A 15,177-nucleotide genomic window follows, 5' to 3' on the forward strand; every position below is an offset into this window, starting at 1 on the left:
TATCATGGACAGATGCACTTTTATGATGATAGATGCACTTTTATCATGGACAGATGCACTTTTATGATGATAGATGCACTTTTATCATGGATAGATGCACTTTTATCATGGATAGATGCACTTTTATGATGGATAGATGCACTTTTATGATGATAGATGCACTTTTATCATGGATAGATGCACTTTTATCATGGATAGATGCACTTTTATCATGGATAGATGCACTTTTATCATGGATAGATGCACTTTTATGATGGATAGATGCACTTTTATCATGGATAGATGCACTTATATGATGATAGATGCACTTTTATGATGGATAGATGCACTTTTATGATGATAGATGCACTTTTATCATGGATAGATGCACTTTTATCATGGATAGATGCACTTTTATCATGGATAGATGCACTTTTATGATGATAGATGCACTTTTATGATGGATAGATGCACTTTTATGATGATAGATGCACTTTTATCATGGATAGATGCACTTTTATCATGGATAGATGCACTTTTATCATGGATAGATGCACTTTTATGATGGATAGATGCACTTTTATCATGGATAGATGCACTTTTATCATGGATAGATGCACTTTTATCATGGATAGATGCACTTTTATGATGGATAGATGCACTTATGATGGATAGATGCACTTTTATGATGATAGATGCACTTTTATCATGGATAGATGCACTTTTATCATGGATAGATGCACTTTTATGATGGATAGATGCACTTATGACGGATATATGCACTAATATGATGGATAGATGCACTTTTATGATGATAGATGCACTTTTATCATGGATAGATGCACTTTTATGATGATAGATGCACTTTTATGATGGATAGATGCACTTATGATGGATAGATGCACTTTTATCATGGATAGATGCACTTTTATGATGGATAGATGCACTTATGATGGATATATGCACTAATATGATGGATAGATGCACTTTTATGATGATAGATGCACTTTTATCATGGATAGATGCACTTTTATGATGATAGATGCACTTTTATCATGGATAGATGCACTTTTATGATGAATAGATGCACTTTTATGATGGATAGATGCACTTTTATGATGAATAGATGCACTTTTATGATGATAGATGCACTTTTATGATGGATAGATGCACTTTTATGATGGATAGATGCACTCTTATCATGGATAGATGCACTTTTATGATGGATAGATGCACTTATGATGGATAGATGCACTTTTATGATGATAGATGCACTTTTATCATGGATAGATGCAGTTATGATGGATAGATGCACTTTTATGATGGATAGATGCACTTTTATGATGATAGATGCACTTTTATCATGGATAGATGCACTTTTATGATGATAGATGCACTTTTATCATGGATAGATGCACTTTTATGATGGATAGATGCACTTTTATCATGGATAGATGCACTTTTATGATGGATAGATGCACTTTTATCATGGATAGATGCACTTTTATCATGGATAGATGCACTTTTATGATGATAGATGCACTTTTATCATGGATAGATGCACTTTTATGATGGATAGATGCACTTTTATCATGGATAGATGCACTTTTATGATGATAGATGCACTTTTATCATGGATAGATGCACTTTTATCATGGATAGATGCACTTTTATGATGGATAGATGCACTTATGATGGATATATGCACTAATATGATGGATAGATGCACTTTTATGATGATAGATGCACTTTTATCATGGATAGATGCACTTTTATGATGATAGATGCACTTTTATCATGGATAGATGCACTTTTATGATGAATAGATGCACTTTTATGATGGATAGATGCACTTTTATGATGAATAGATGCACTTTTATGATGATAGATGCACTTTTATGATGGATAGATGCACTTTTATGATGGATAGATGCACTCTTATCATGGATAGATGCACTTTTATGATGGATAGATGCACTTATGATGGATAGATGCACTTTTATGATGATAGATGCACTTTTATCATGGATAGATGCAGTTATGATGGATAGATGCACTTTTATGATGGATAGATGCACTTTTATGATGATAGATGCACTTTTATCATGGATAGATGCACTTTTATGATGATAGATGCACTTTTATCATGGATAGATGCACTTTTATGATGGATAGATGCACTTTTATCATGGATAGATGCACTTTTATGATGGATAGATGCACTTTTATCATGGATAGATGCACTTTTATCATGGATAGATGCACTTTTATGATGATAGATGCACTTTTATCATGGATAGATGCACTTTTATGATGGATAGATGCACTTTTATCATGGATAGATGCACTTTTATGATGATAGATGCACTTTTATCATGGATAGATGCACTTTTATCATGGATAGATGCACTTTTATCATGGATAGATGCACTTATGATGGATAGATGCACTTTTATGATGGATAGATGCACTTTTATTATGGATAGATGCACTTTTATCATGGATAGATGCACTTATGATGGATAGATGCACTTTTATGATGGATAGATGCACTTTTATGATGAATAGATGCACTTTTATCATGGATAGATGCACATTTATCATGGATAGATGCACATTTATCATGGATAGATGCACTTTTATCATGGATAGATGCACTTTTATGATGGATAGATGCACTTTTATGATGAATAGATGCACTTTTATCATGGATAGATGCACATTTATCATGGATAGATGCACATTTATCATGGATAGATGCACTTTTATCATGGATAGATGCACTTTTATGATGGATAGATGCACTTTTATGATGAATAGATGCACTTTTATCATGGATAGATGCACATTTATCATGGATAGATGCACATTTATCATGGATAGATGCACTTTTCTGAGCTTCATTCTGTTGGTTGCAATCCACTGCCATTATAAAGCTTGGAGGAGCCAGGACATTTATTAATATAACTCTGAATGTATTTGTCTGAAAGAAGAATGTCATATATACACCTAGGATGACTGGAGGGTGAGTAAATCATGGGCTAATTTTCATTTTAAAGTGAACCACTTCTTTAATAGCAGGACACTCATGAAGCGCTTCTTTTTGTCTTTCAGTGGATCATCTCTGAGCTGGCGTGCTACTCATACTCTATGGTGGTGGTGCCGCTTTACGACACACTCGGACCCGACGCAATCCGCTACATCATCAACACGGGTCAGCACATTCACACACACTCTTCTCAGCGAAGAACCATCACTGTCACTCATTGTAATAACCTAAAGAACCATTTTCCAGCATAAAGAACCTTTTGTGCGATGGAAAGAGGTTAATGGTGTCACATTCACATTTGTTGTCACAGACATTACATTCAGCTGCGCACTCATCAGTCGGCATCATTAACACCTGTATATATGTTCAGTTCTGTTTGAGGTCAGTGTCCGGTGTTCCTATCCGTTTGCCTTTCTGTTGGATCTGTTGTTAATAAACCTTCGTATTGGATATTACATCTTCCTCATTTGTCTGCCAGCAACCACCCGTGACAAAAGGTTCAATGCCAATGAAGAACCTTTATTTTTAAAAGGGCTCTTTCCGTCTTTAACTGTGAAGTGTTTGTTTTCCAGCTGAAATCGCCACAGTAATCTGTGATAAACCAGAGAAAGCCACAGTGCTTCTGGGAAATGTCCAGAGAAGAGAGACGCCCGGTCTGAAGATGATCATCCTCATGGATGAGTTTGAAGCTCAGCTGGTGGAAGAAGGACAGAAGTGTGGCGTTCACATCCAGGCCCTGAAAGATGTGGAGGTGAGAAGGACTTCATCACGCTTTTACCATTCAGTTTAAACCAGTGCTTCTCAACCACAGTCACCATCACAGTCATATTTCTTATTTAATTAGCATTTAACTACCATTAATTTTTCAGAACCAGCTTCTCTTGGACAAACCGGATACCCTGGACGAGGGCATTTTAAACGTGTAAATAACATTTACAAACATACATAATATTTTTGTGTAGAATGGCTATTTGTGAGTTAAAATAATTACAACTAGAAAAGTCATGTAAATTCAATGGTAATGTAAAACATGAAGACCATTATCATTATTTAATTTAATGATTGTAATATATTGCCACTCCTAGTTTCTATAAATAATAATATAAATAATTTAGCAGCTTTGTCATAATAGTACATACATTTCTTCAAAATATTGTTTTTCACAATCGTAGTCAAAAGGATTGAGAACCACTGGTTTAGATTGATTTATTGGCAAAGGGATTGTTAGTTTCTGAATATATGAAGAATATCCTATCTGCTTTTTCCCATATGATGGGAGTAAATGAGGACTGATGCAGTCGTACATGAACGACTGAACGGGTCCTTCATGAACGCGCCATAGAGAAGCCAGACGCATGTCAAGAAATGACCACTGTTATGATTGTTTTATGGCAGTCATTTTGAAGGTTGAGTCCTCATTCAGCTTCATCATATTTCCTTTAGTTACTGGTAAGAAATATATCTCCTGGCAGTGTTGGGGGTAGTAAGTGCAGATGTTGTGTGTGTTCTATATTCCTCAAAATGAATGAAAACAGTGAAATGCAAACTCAGAATATCAAACCAAATATCAAAACTCAGAACGCAAACCTGCAATTATTAAATATGTTAAGTAACACAAATATACTTTATGTATTTAATGTCTTTGCTGCTGACCTCCAATGATTCAATTCAACCACATGTTTAAGCAAAGATCACTTGAGATAAATGTCCCATTTGTGCTTTATTAATGAATGTAATGAATTATTATTATTATTATTATTTATTTCCATCTGTTTTTATTGCTGAAGTAAGAGTGTTGAACGTTCTTCTTCTGTGGTCCAGAACTGCAGCAGCTGAAAGGTTTGTTTGAGCGGCGCCCTCTACTGTACGCTTCATTCAGCCTGAAGCTTATACACTCCACTTCTGCGGTGAAAGGAAGGGCCTTTACATTTGACAAAAAAAAATATTTGTTGTTATTTTAAAAAGCAAGCCCATCCCAGGTGAGAAAACGTAACTCGATTACTTTTCATAGAAAGTAAGTAACATAATTAAGTAATTATTAACATTATTAAGTAAGGAACATTATTAGTTCCTTTTTAGGAAGTAACGCAATATTGTAATGCATTACTTTTAACAGTAACTTCCTCCAACATTGTCTGTTGGTTGTCCCATAAGGAATCATTGAGTTCAACAGAGGGACGTGGCCATGGTTCATTTTTGAGGGTTGTTTTCAGCACTGCAGACTTCCTTGGTAGTATATCAGGACAATCTGTCAGAGGAAGAAAGCATTCCAGAATGCGGTTTCATCGAGACAGGCTTCAGCTTGCAGTACAGACTCTTTACATTTGCTGCAAACAACCGCATTCAAACCAGCCGTGACCGACCTATGTTCACTAAACGCCTGTTTCCTGTCAGTGTGTGGAGATGAATAACATGAACAATGTGGGCAAACTGTATTGATGCTGTTGCTTGAAGAAGAGCACAGAATGATGTTGGTTAAAATCTTCCTGTTGTTTCCAGGCTATGGGTCGAGATCACTACAGGAAACCAGTGGTGAGTGAGGAACTATCACTTCTCTACCAGTGTTTGGATGAATAAACTGATCACTGAAACATGGTACAACTAAAGTCAAAAACAGAATCAACCTGAATACATTACTTTATACCATCAATTAAATCAGGTAGACATAGCTCTTAATGGTAACGATTGCAGGTTAGCACTTTTTACAGTGTAGGTTGATGAAAAAATGACTGTAGCTTTAACACTTTATTAAACATAACAAAAAAAGCAGGATAATCCAGAGAGGAAGAACCACAAAATCTTTACAGACAACACTGATCAGAGACTTAAATACACAACTCAACAAGAAACAGGTGCGCAGCATAATTAGTCTCCATGACAACCAACTGCTGAAGCGAACACAGGAAACGGAAAGGAATCACATGAAAATAAGGAGTATACATTGAGGCACGTTCAGACAATCCAGATGGGTTTTTGAAAGTCTGGAGGACAAAAAAAAAAAAAACACATGAAATTCGATACAAATCACATTAGGAGGTGATTTGAAATGCGATTCCAATCAGATTTTTTCAGATGCATCTCAGTCCGGGCGCTCTGGCTGATCAAATTGGATTTCAAATTGTCTCTTGTCTCACTCTTAATGCGACACACAACAATAACGGCAAAACTGGACTCGACAGGGCACCTATCTGAAGAGCGGGTTGATGCAGCTCTGTTTGTCCTCTGTTTGTTCTGAAAGTCTCGTCACATACGTGTGTACGCCTGCGTTCTTACCAAAGCTACCCATGCACATAAGTTAGTTATGTCTGGACACACAAATCTTATTTGCGGACAGTCTGCCAGAAAAGATCTGATTTGAGAAGAAATCTGATTTGCTGCAGTCTGAAAACAGCCTAATAGTCCAAACTGGAACAGATTATGACAACTTTAACCAATAGATTTGTTATAAGATTTGTTTTACAAACATCCTACAAATGTAATATATAAAAAAATTGGATGAAAAAAGTAGTCATTATGAAAACATTTCTTTTTGATGTCACTTCTATTGATGTTTTTATTGTCATGTAATATACATGAGTCAGGTGACACCTGCCGCCCAACATCATCTGTCCACTGTTCACATATTTTTCCTCATATTTCGTTTTCCTTTCATTTGATTTATTGCTAGATTGATCAGACAGGAAGGCCTCTGAGGTCATGTGGTAGATGAGTGCTAACTCTCCTAAAGTCTCTGTAGCCTCTGGGATAGTCTGAGATAGTCTGCCCCTTGAGGTCAGGAGTGGTACTACACTCACGTCTGAAGACACCCTTACCTGCCCTCACGTTTCTTTTTGTTGTTGTATTGTGTGTTAAAAATGTTAAATGCATAATGCATGAATGCCAGTGTAAAGTTGCTTGTGTGTCTGACTCTCATTAGCTCTTCAGTATTTTGATCTGTGCACTTCATTGACACTGATCTTGTTGAGCACTAGCTAGATGTGTCCAGTAACAGTTTAATGTGTTCTCGTAGCCGCCGGCACCAGATGACCTGTCCATCGTCTGCTTCACCAGTGGAACCACAGGTGAGTCAACGCAGATCCACATTCTCTTCTGCCACAGGTTAACCCTAACCTAACCTAACCTAACCTAACCTAACCTAACCTAACCTAACCTGGGGCCTATACCATGAAGCCGGATTAGGTGGCTAGCCAGCTATGTTTCAGTTTAGTTTCCGCCAACCCTGGGTTTTAGGTACTATGAAAGTAGCTCGGCTTTAATCGGTGTTCGTTGCCATGGTATCTTACGCTGCACGGCTAACCTGCTCCGGGGCAGGTTATGTTCTGGATTCGAGATCTCAGACTGAAGTCTGACCAATCAGCTGAGAGTAAAGAAACATATAGGTGACGTAACTTATTCCCAGTGTCTGTTGCAATGACTTCACCTTTTCTTCCAAATCCGGTGGACATCTCAGCGCAAATTGTTTGACGAGCACTTCATAGAGAAAGAGTTTTTAGCCAGACAAAATCCCCTTGCCTTAACTGATAGTTACTTGTATGAAAGATACAGATTTTCCGCGGAAGGAATGTCTTATTCAAACTTCTTGAGCCGCACATAAAGAATTTAACACGTCGAATTCATGCTCTTACTGTACCGCAAATATTGTGGTTTTTTTTGCAAGTGGTACATTCTTGCACGGTGGGTGACGCACAGAAGCTAGGGGAAAACACGGTTTGTCGAACCATTCGTAAGGTGGTCCTCGCTCTGCAGGAGTACATGAATAGTTTCATTAATAGTGTTCCCCGGACATTTATCGACCATGTCCATAAAAGAGGGCTTTTATAAAAGTGCCAGTAAGATATATTGATAGGGTGACATCACATGAACACTTTTTTTTTTCAAAAAGCAAATTTCACAAGTGTACTATACAATATAATACATGTTAAGAATTATTTTAAATCTTTATTATTATTCTGTTAATCTTATGATAGGATTCCCAAGTCATTGCAACATGTATGCAGTCTATTGCTCCAATCTCCACTGCTCTAGGGGAACATGAGGCAGATTATGTTAATAGGAAGTCCTATCACAGCCTTAATGTTCAGGTAGAGATGATGTGAATATGTGAGATGATTATTTTCTGTGAGATGAATCTTTAAATTAATAGTAACATTAACAGATATAACAATGATCTACTAAACATTTCATCTGCAGACGACTTGTGGTCATGAACATATGATCAAGTTTGGATGCCAAATGGCCTGGCTCCAGTGCTTGTCTCACGAATTTTCCGTGAGTCTGTGTCAGCGCTTTGAGGAAAGCAAGTTAAATTTGGTACAGTACAAAACACTGTTAATTTGAACTGAGATAGAGAAACCTACACAATAACCCCCTATCATGACCCTCAGACAGGGCCACAGCACCGCTTCAGTGTGGCCCTCAGTAAAACCAGAGTGAAGACAGAGACGACCTTTGGCCTCCTAAAGGCACATTTCAACTGTTCGGCACTTCAGAGTCACCAGAGCGGACCACCCGGTGCAGATGTAGAGGCAATTACCATACAATATTACACTTAATAAAAGCACATTGAAACTGCAGATAGGTCTCAGACTGTTTTATTGGTTTTATGGGATGGGAGGGAGAAAGAGAGCAAGAGAAAGTTGCATTAATAAATATTCATACTAAAGTGTTTCTTGGTTAAATAAGTTCACATACTGAGATCAGTTTTATCCAGCTGTTTGATCTCCAATTTGTTTTTTTGTTTGTTTGTTTTTTGGAGCCTCCTCAGCTCAGTCCAGCTCCTTTAGTGTGCAGTCTAGCTCGAGTCTCCTATAGTGAGCAGTCTAGTTCAAGACTCCTATAGTGAACAGTCTAGTTCAAGACTCCTTTAGTGTGCAGTCTAGTTCAAGACTCCTTTAGTGAACAGTCTAGTTCAAGACTCCTATAGTGAACAGTCTAGTTCAAGACTCCTATAGTGAACAGTCTAGTTCAGGGATCAGCAACTCCGGTCCTGGAGGGCCACTGTCCTGCAGAGTTTAGCTCCAACCCTAATTAAACACACCTGAACAAGGCAATCAGTGTTTTCAGGATTACTAGATAGATACAGGCAGGTGAGTTTTTATCAGGGCTGAAGCTAAACTCTGCAGGACAGTGGCCCTCCAGGACCGGAGTTGCTGATCCCTGGTCTAGTTCAAGACTCCTTTAGTGTGCAGTCTAGTTCAAGACTCCTTTAGTGAACAGTCTAGTTCAAGACTCCTTTAGTGTGCAGTCTAGTTCAAGACTCCTTTAGTGAGCAGTCTAGTTTGAGACTCCTTTAGTGAACAGTCTAGTTCAAGACTCCTATAGTGAACAGTCTAGTTCAAGACTCCTATAGTGAACAGTCTAGTTCAAGACTCCTATAGTGAACAGTCTAGTTCAAGACTCCTATAGTGAACAGTCTAGTTCAAGACTCCTATAGTGAACAGTCTAGTTCAAGACTCCTTTAGTGTGCAGTCTAGTTCAAGTCTCTTTTAGTGTGCAGTCTAGTTCAAGACTCCTTTAGTGTGCAGTCTAGTTCAAGACTCCTTTAGTGAACAGTCTAGTTCAAGTCTCCTTTAGTGTGCAGTCTAGTTCAAGACTCCTTTAGTGTGCAGTCTAGTTCAAGACTCCTTTAGTGAACAGTCTAGTTCAAGACTCCTTTAGTGTGCAGTCTAGTTCAAGACTCCTTTAGTGTGCAGTCTAGTTCGAGACTCCTTTAGTGAACAGTCTAGTTCAAGACTCCTTTAGTGAACAGTCTAGTTCAAGACTCCTTTAGTGTGCAGTCTAGTTCAAGACTCCTTTAGTGAGCAGTCTAGCTCGAGTCTCCTATAGTGAGCAGTCTAGTTCAAGACTCCTTTAGTGTGCAGTCTAGTTCAAGACTCCTTTAGTGAACAGTCTAGTTCAAGTCTCCTTTAGTGTGCAGTCTAGTTCAAGACTCCTTTAGTGTGCAGTCTAGTTCAAGACTCCTTTAGTGTGCAGTCTAGTTCAAGACTCCTTTAGTGAACAGTCTAGTTCAAGACTCCTTTAGTGTGCAGTCTAGTTCAAGACTCCTTTAGTGTGCAGTCTAGTTCGAGACTCCTTTAGTGAACAGTCTAGTTCAAGACTCCTTTAGTGAACAGTCTAGTTCAAGACTCCTTTAGTGTGCAGTCTAGTTCAAGACTCCTTTAGTGTGCAGTCTAGTTCAAGACTCCTTTAGTGAGCAGTCTAGTTCAAAACTCCTTTAGTGTGCAGTCTAGTTCAAGACTCCTTTAGTGTGCAGTCTAGTTCAAGACTCCTTTAGTGTGCAGTCTAGTTCAAGTCTCCTTTAGTGTGCAGTCTAGTTCAAGACTCCTTTAGTGAACAGTCTAGTTCAAGTCTCCTTTAGTGTGCAGTCTAGTTCAAGACTCCTTTAGTGTACAGTCTAGTTCAAGACTCCTTTAGTGTGCAGTCTAGTTCAAGACTCCTTTAGTGTGCAGTCTAGTTCAAGACTCCTTTAGTGTGCAGTCTAGTTCAAGACTCCTTTAGTGTGCAGTCTAGTTCAAGACTCCTTTAGTGTGCAGTCTAGTTCAAGACTCCTTTAGTGTGCAGTCTAGTTCAAGACTCCTTTAGTGTGCAGTCTAGTTCAAGACTCCTTTAGTGTGCAGTCTAGTTCAAGACTCCTTTAGTGTGCAGTCTAGTTCAAGTCTCCTTTAGTGTGCAGTCTAGTTCAAGTCTCCTTTAGTGTGCAGTCTAGTTCAAGACTCCTTTAGTGTGCAGTCTAGTTCAAGTCTCCTATAGTGTGCAGTCTAGTTCAAGACTCCTTTAGTGTGCAGTCTAGTTCAAGTCTCCTTTAGTGTGCAGTCTAGTTCAAGACTCCTTTAGTGTGCAGTCTAGTTCAAGTCTCCTTTAGTGAACAGTCTAGTTCAAGTCTCCTTTAGTGTGCAGTCTAGTTCAAGACTCCTTTAGTGTGCAGTCTAGTTCGAGTCTCCTTTAGTGTGCAGTCTAGTTCAAGACTCCTTTAGTGTGCAGTCTAGTTCAAGTCTCCTTTAGTGAACAGTCTAGTTCGTCTCCTTTAGTGTGCAGTCTAGTTCAAGACTCCTTTAGTGAACAGTCTAGTTCAAGTCTCCTTTAGTGTGCAGTCTAGTTCAAGACTCCTTTAGTGTGCAGTCTAGTTCAAGACTCCTTTAGTGTGCAGTCTAGTTCAAGACTCCTTTAGTGTGCAGTCTAGTTCAAGTCTCCTATAGTGAACAGTCTAGTTCAAGTCTCCTTTAGTGTGCAGTCTAGTTCAAGACTCCTTTAGTGTGCAGTCTAGTTCAAGTCTCCTATAGTGTGCAGTCTAGTTCAAGACTCCTTTAGTGTGCAGTCTAGTTCAAGTCTCCTTTAGTGTGCAGTCTAGTTCAAGACTCCTTTAGTGTGCAGTCTAGTTCAAGTCTTCTTTAGTGTGCAGTCTAGTTCAAGACTCCTTTAGTGTGCAGTCTAGTTCAAGTCTCCTATAGTGTGCAGTCTAGTTCAAGTCTCCTTTAGTGTGCAGTCTAGTTCAAGTCTCCTTTAGTGTGCAGTCTAGTTCAAGACTCCTTTAGTGTGCAGTCTAGTTCAAGTCTCCTTTAGTGTGCAGTCTAGTTCAAGACTCCTTTAGTGTGCAGTCTAGTTCAAGTCTCCTATAGTGTGCAGTCTAGTTCAAGTCTCCTTTAGTGTGCAGTCTAGTTCAAGTCTCCTTTAGTGTGCAGTCTAGTTCAAGACTCCTTTAGTGTGCAGTCTAGTTCAAGTCTCCTTTAGTGAACAGTCTAGTTCAAGACTCCTTTAGTGAACAGTCTAGTTCAAGTCTCCTATAGTGTGCAGTCTAGTTCAAGACTCCTTTAGTGTGCAGTCTAGTTCAAGTCTCCTTTAGTGTGCAGTCTAGTTCAAGTCTCCTTTAGTGTGCAGTCTAGTTCGAGACTCCTTTAGTGTGCAGTCTAGTTCAAGACTCCTTTAGTGTGCAGTCTAGTTCAAGACTCCTTTAGAGTGCAGTCTAGTTCAAGTCTCCTTTAGTGTACAGTCTAGTTCAAGTCTCCTTTAGTGAACAGTCTAGTTCAAGTCTCCTATAGTGTGCAGTCTAGTTCAAGTCTCCTATAGTGTGCAGTCTAGTTCAAGACTCCTTTAGTGTGCAGTCTAGTTCAAGTCTCCTTTAGTGTGCAGTCTAGTTCAAGTCTCCTTTAGTGTGCAGTCTAGTTCGAGACTCCTTTAGTGTGCAGTCTAGTTCAAGACTCCTTTAGTGTGAAGTCTAGTTCAAGACTCCTTTAGTGTGCAGTCTAGTTCAAGTCTCCTTTAGTGTGCAGTCTAGTTCAAGACTCCTTTAGTGTGCAGTCTAGTTCAAGACTCCTTTAGTGTGCAGTCTAGTTCAAGTCTCCTATAGTGTGCAGTCTAGTTCAAGACTCCTTTAGTGTGCAGTCTAGTTCAAGTCTCCTATAGTGTGCAGTCTAGTTCAAGTCTCCTTTAGTGTGCAGTCTAGTTCAAGTCTCCTATAGTGTGCAGTCTAGTTCAAGACTCCTTTAGTGTGCAGTCTAGTTCAAGTCTCCTATAGTGTGCAGTCTAGTTCAAGACTCCTTTAGTGTGCAGTCTAGTTCAAGACTCCTTTAGTGTGCAGTCTAGTTCAAGTCTCCTATAGTGTGCAGTCTAGTTCAAGTCTCCTATAGTGTGCAGTCTAGTTCAAGACTCCTTTAGTGTGCAGTCTAGTTCAAGTCTCCTATAGTGTGCAGTCTAGTTCAAGACTCCTTTAGTGTGCAGTCTAGTTCAAGTCTCCTATAGTGTGCAGTCTAGTTCAAGACTCCTATAGTGTGCAGTCTAGTTCAAGACTCCTATAGTGTGCAGTCTAGTTCAAGACTCCTATAGTGTGCAGTCTAGTTCAAGACTTTGCATCTAAAAATCAATGAATATTAATCTTTCTTAGTACATACACATTTTTATATATTATAAAAATAGGCTATAGGCTATATTGCACATATAGGCTACACATTCATATATAATTTTACATAAATATAGAACGTATTTGTTTAACTTACACATTAACAATCAGCACACTTTCTCCAACAGTCTTCTCTTGCTTTGGCAGCAGAAACCGTATTGTTTCGAGCTTGACATACATATTTAAATTAATCGTAATTATGAATGATTATCTCTTGCTCCTCCTCGAAAAAATATATCGCTCTCGCTCTACCCGCGATTGGTTGTTCAGTGTCGACGTCACTCTTTTATGTGCACGTGCGCGTGGAGTAATCATAGCTTAAGGATCTAAGCCTGAGTTGACAGAGAAAGTTGATGAGCTGCATCATGGTACCAATAAAGCCTGATAGCATCGGTTTGGTTTTGTCAACTCAAAACCAGTCCTGTAACCCCGAGTTTGTTCAGCTACCTTCATGGTACAGGCCCCTGACGCTAACCCTAACCCTAACCGGACCTAACATAACCTAACCAAACCTAACCCTAACCCTAAACCCTAACCCAGTGGAACCACAGGTGAGTCAACGCAGATCCACATTCTCTTCTGCCACAGGTTAACCCTAACCTGACCTAACCCTAACCCTAAACCCTAACCTAACCTGACCTAACATAACCTTACCTTACACAAACCTAACCTGATCTAACATAACCTAACCCTAAACTAAACTAAACTAAACTAAACTAACATGACCAAAACTGAACTAAACTAAACTAAACTAAACTAAACTAAACTAAACTAACATGACCAAAACTGACCTAAACTAAACTAAACTAAACTAAACTAAACTAAACTAAACTAAACTAAACTAACCAAAACTGACCTAAACTAAACTAAACTAAACTAAACTAAACTAAACTAAACTAAACTAAACTAACATGACCAAAACTGACCAAAACTGACCTAAACTAAACTAAACTAAACTAAACTAAACTAAACTAAACTAAACTAAACTGACCAAAACTGACCTAAACTAAACTAAACTAAACTAAACTAAACTAAACTAAACTAAACTAAACTAAACTAAACTAAACTAAACATGACCAAAACTGATCTAAACTAAACTAAACTAAACTAAACTAAACTAAACTAAACTAAACTAAACTAAACTAAACTAAACTAACATGACCAAAACTAAACTAAACTAAACTAAACTAAACTAAACTAAACTAAACTAAACTAAACTAACATGACCAAAACTAAACTAAACTAAACTAAACTAAACTAAACTAAACTAACATGACCAAAACTAAACTAAACTAAACTAAACTAAAATATAAAAAACCTTAAACTTAGTCTTTCAGCTAGTTGGCAAGGAAACATTTCTAATTTTCACATAGTTTAAAATGACTAAAACTAAAACTGTCCTGACCCATATCCACCCAACCCGACCTCACGGGAACGCTACTATTGCACCAGCTGGGGAATTCCAATCAATTCCTACGATTTGAATTGAACAAAAAATATGATTTTTAAAAGAAACTCATGATGAAGGACCTCCATTTAAACCCGTCGAACGGATTAGCCACCAATAAACAAAACGTAAGCTGGTTCTGAATGGCTGAGATGGTGTTGATCCAAGTGTTTTCAACACAATAAGCTCATAAAGACACCTGCAGTGTGACCAAACACTTTAACTAAACTTAAACTTAAAATGAAAACAAAAGGCTATTATAGTATCTGAATGATACTATAAAGCATTACAGCCTTAATGCTATCATAAAACTACACATATGAAAATCAGCAGGCGATTGAAAGACTGACATCACTGTGGAAAAGACAACACTGAGCTCAGTACTGACACTATTATCTTAACTTCACAACATTACTGTTATTCTCCTGTTTATAAAGTGTGTGTGTGTGTGTGTGTGTTGCAGGAGATCCGAAGGGAGTGATGCTGACCCACGGCAACGTTGTCGCAGACTTTGCTGGCTTTCTGAAAGTGACAGATGTGAGTGATTTCTGTACACACGAGCGACTGCTGGAGTGTGTCGGCAGACAGCGATCTGACTAACCGCAGCCTCTCTGTGTGTCTGTCTGCAGAAAGTCATCTTTCCGAATCAAGACGACGTTCTCATTTCCTTCCTGCCTCTTGCTCACATGTTCGAGAGGTTGATTGAGGTGAGACCCGCGTGAGAAGATGCTCTTTACACTGCAGGAGCTCAACACTGCTCATCCAATGAGACACACACACACGTCCTCAGCTCTTCTGCTGGATCAGGTT

General features: G+C 38.5%; 1 protein-coding gene across 2 annotated transcripts in view; it reads left to right on the forward strand.

Moving 5' to 3' along the window:
* Positions 1 to 15,177, forward strand: part of acsl6 (acyl-CoA synthetase long chain family member 6) — a 123,300-nt gene that overhangs the window by 91,649 nt on the left and 16,474 nt on the right. For both annotated transcript variants that reach the window (XM_081391013.1, XM_081391012.1), the window contains exons 6-11: positions 3,094 to 3,193; positions 3,601 to 3,779; positions 5,528 to 5,560; positions 7,038 to 7,089; positions 14,831 to 14,904; positions 14,997 to 15,074. In XM_081391013.1, the coding sequence (XP_081247139.1) occupies positions 3,094 to 3,193; positions 3,601 to 3,779; positions 5,528 to 5,560; positions 7,038 to 7,089; positions 14,831 to 14,904; positions 14,997 to 15,074 (516 nt within the window). The remainder of the gene's footprint in view (positions 1 to 3,093; positions 3,194 to 3,600; positions 3,780 to 5,527; positions 5,561 to 7,037; positions 7,090 to 14,830; positions 14,905 to 14,996; positions 15,075 to 15,177) is intronic.

Source organism: Scardinius erythrophthalmus, assembly GCF_964197995.2.
Source record: "Scardinius erythrophthalmus genome assembly, chromosome: 17".
NCBI lineage: Eukaryota > Metazoa > Chordata > Actinopteri > Cypriniformes > Leuciscidae > Scardinius > Scardinius erythrophthalmus.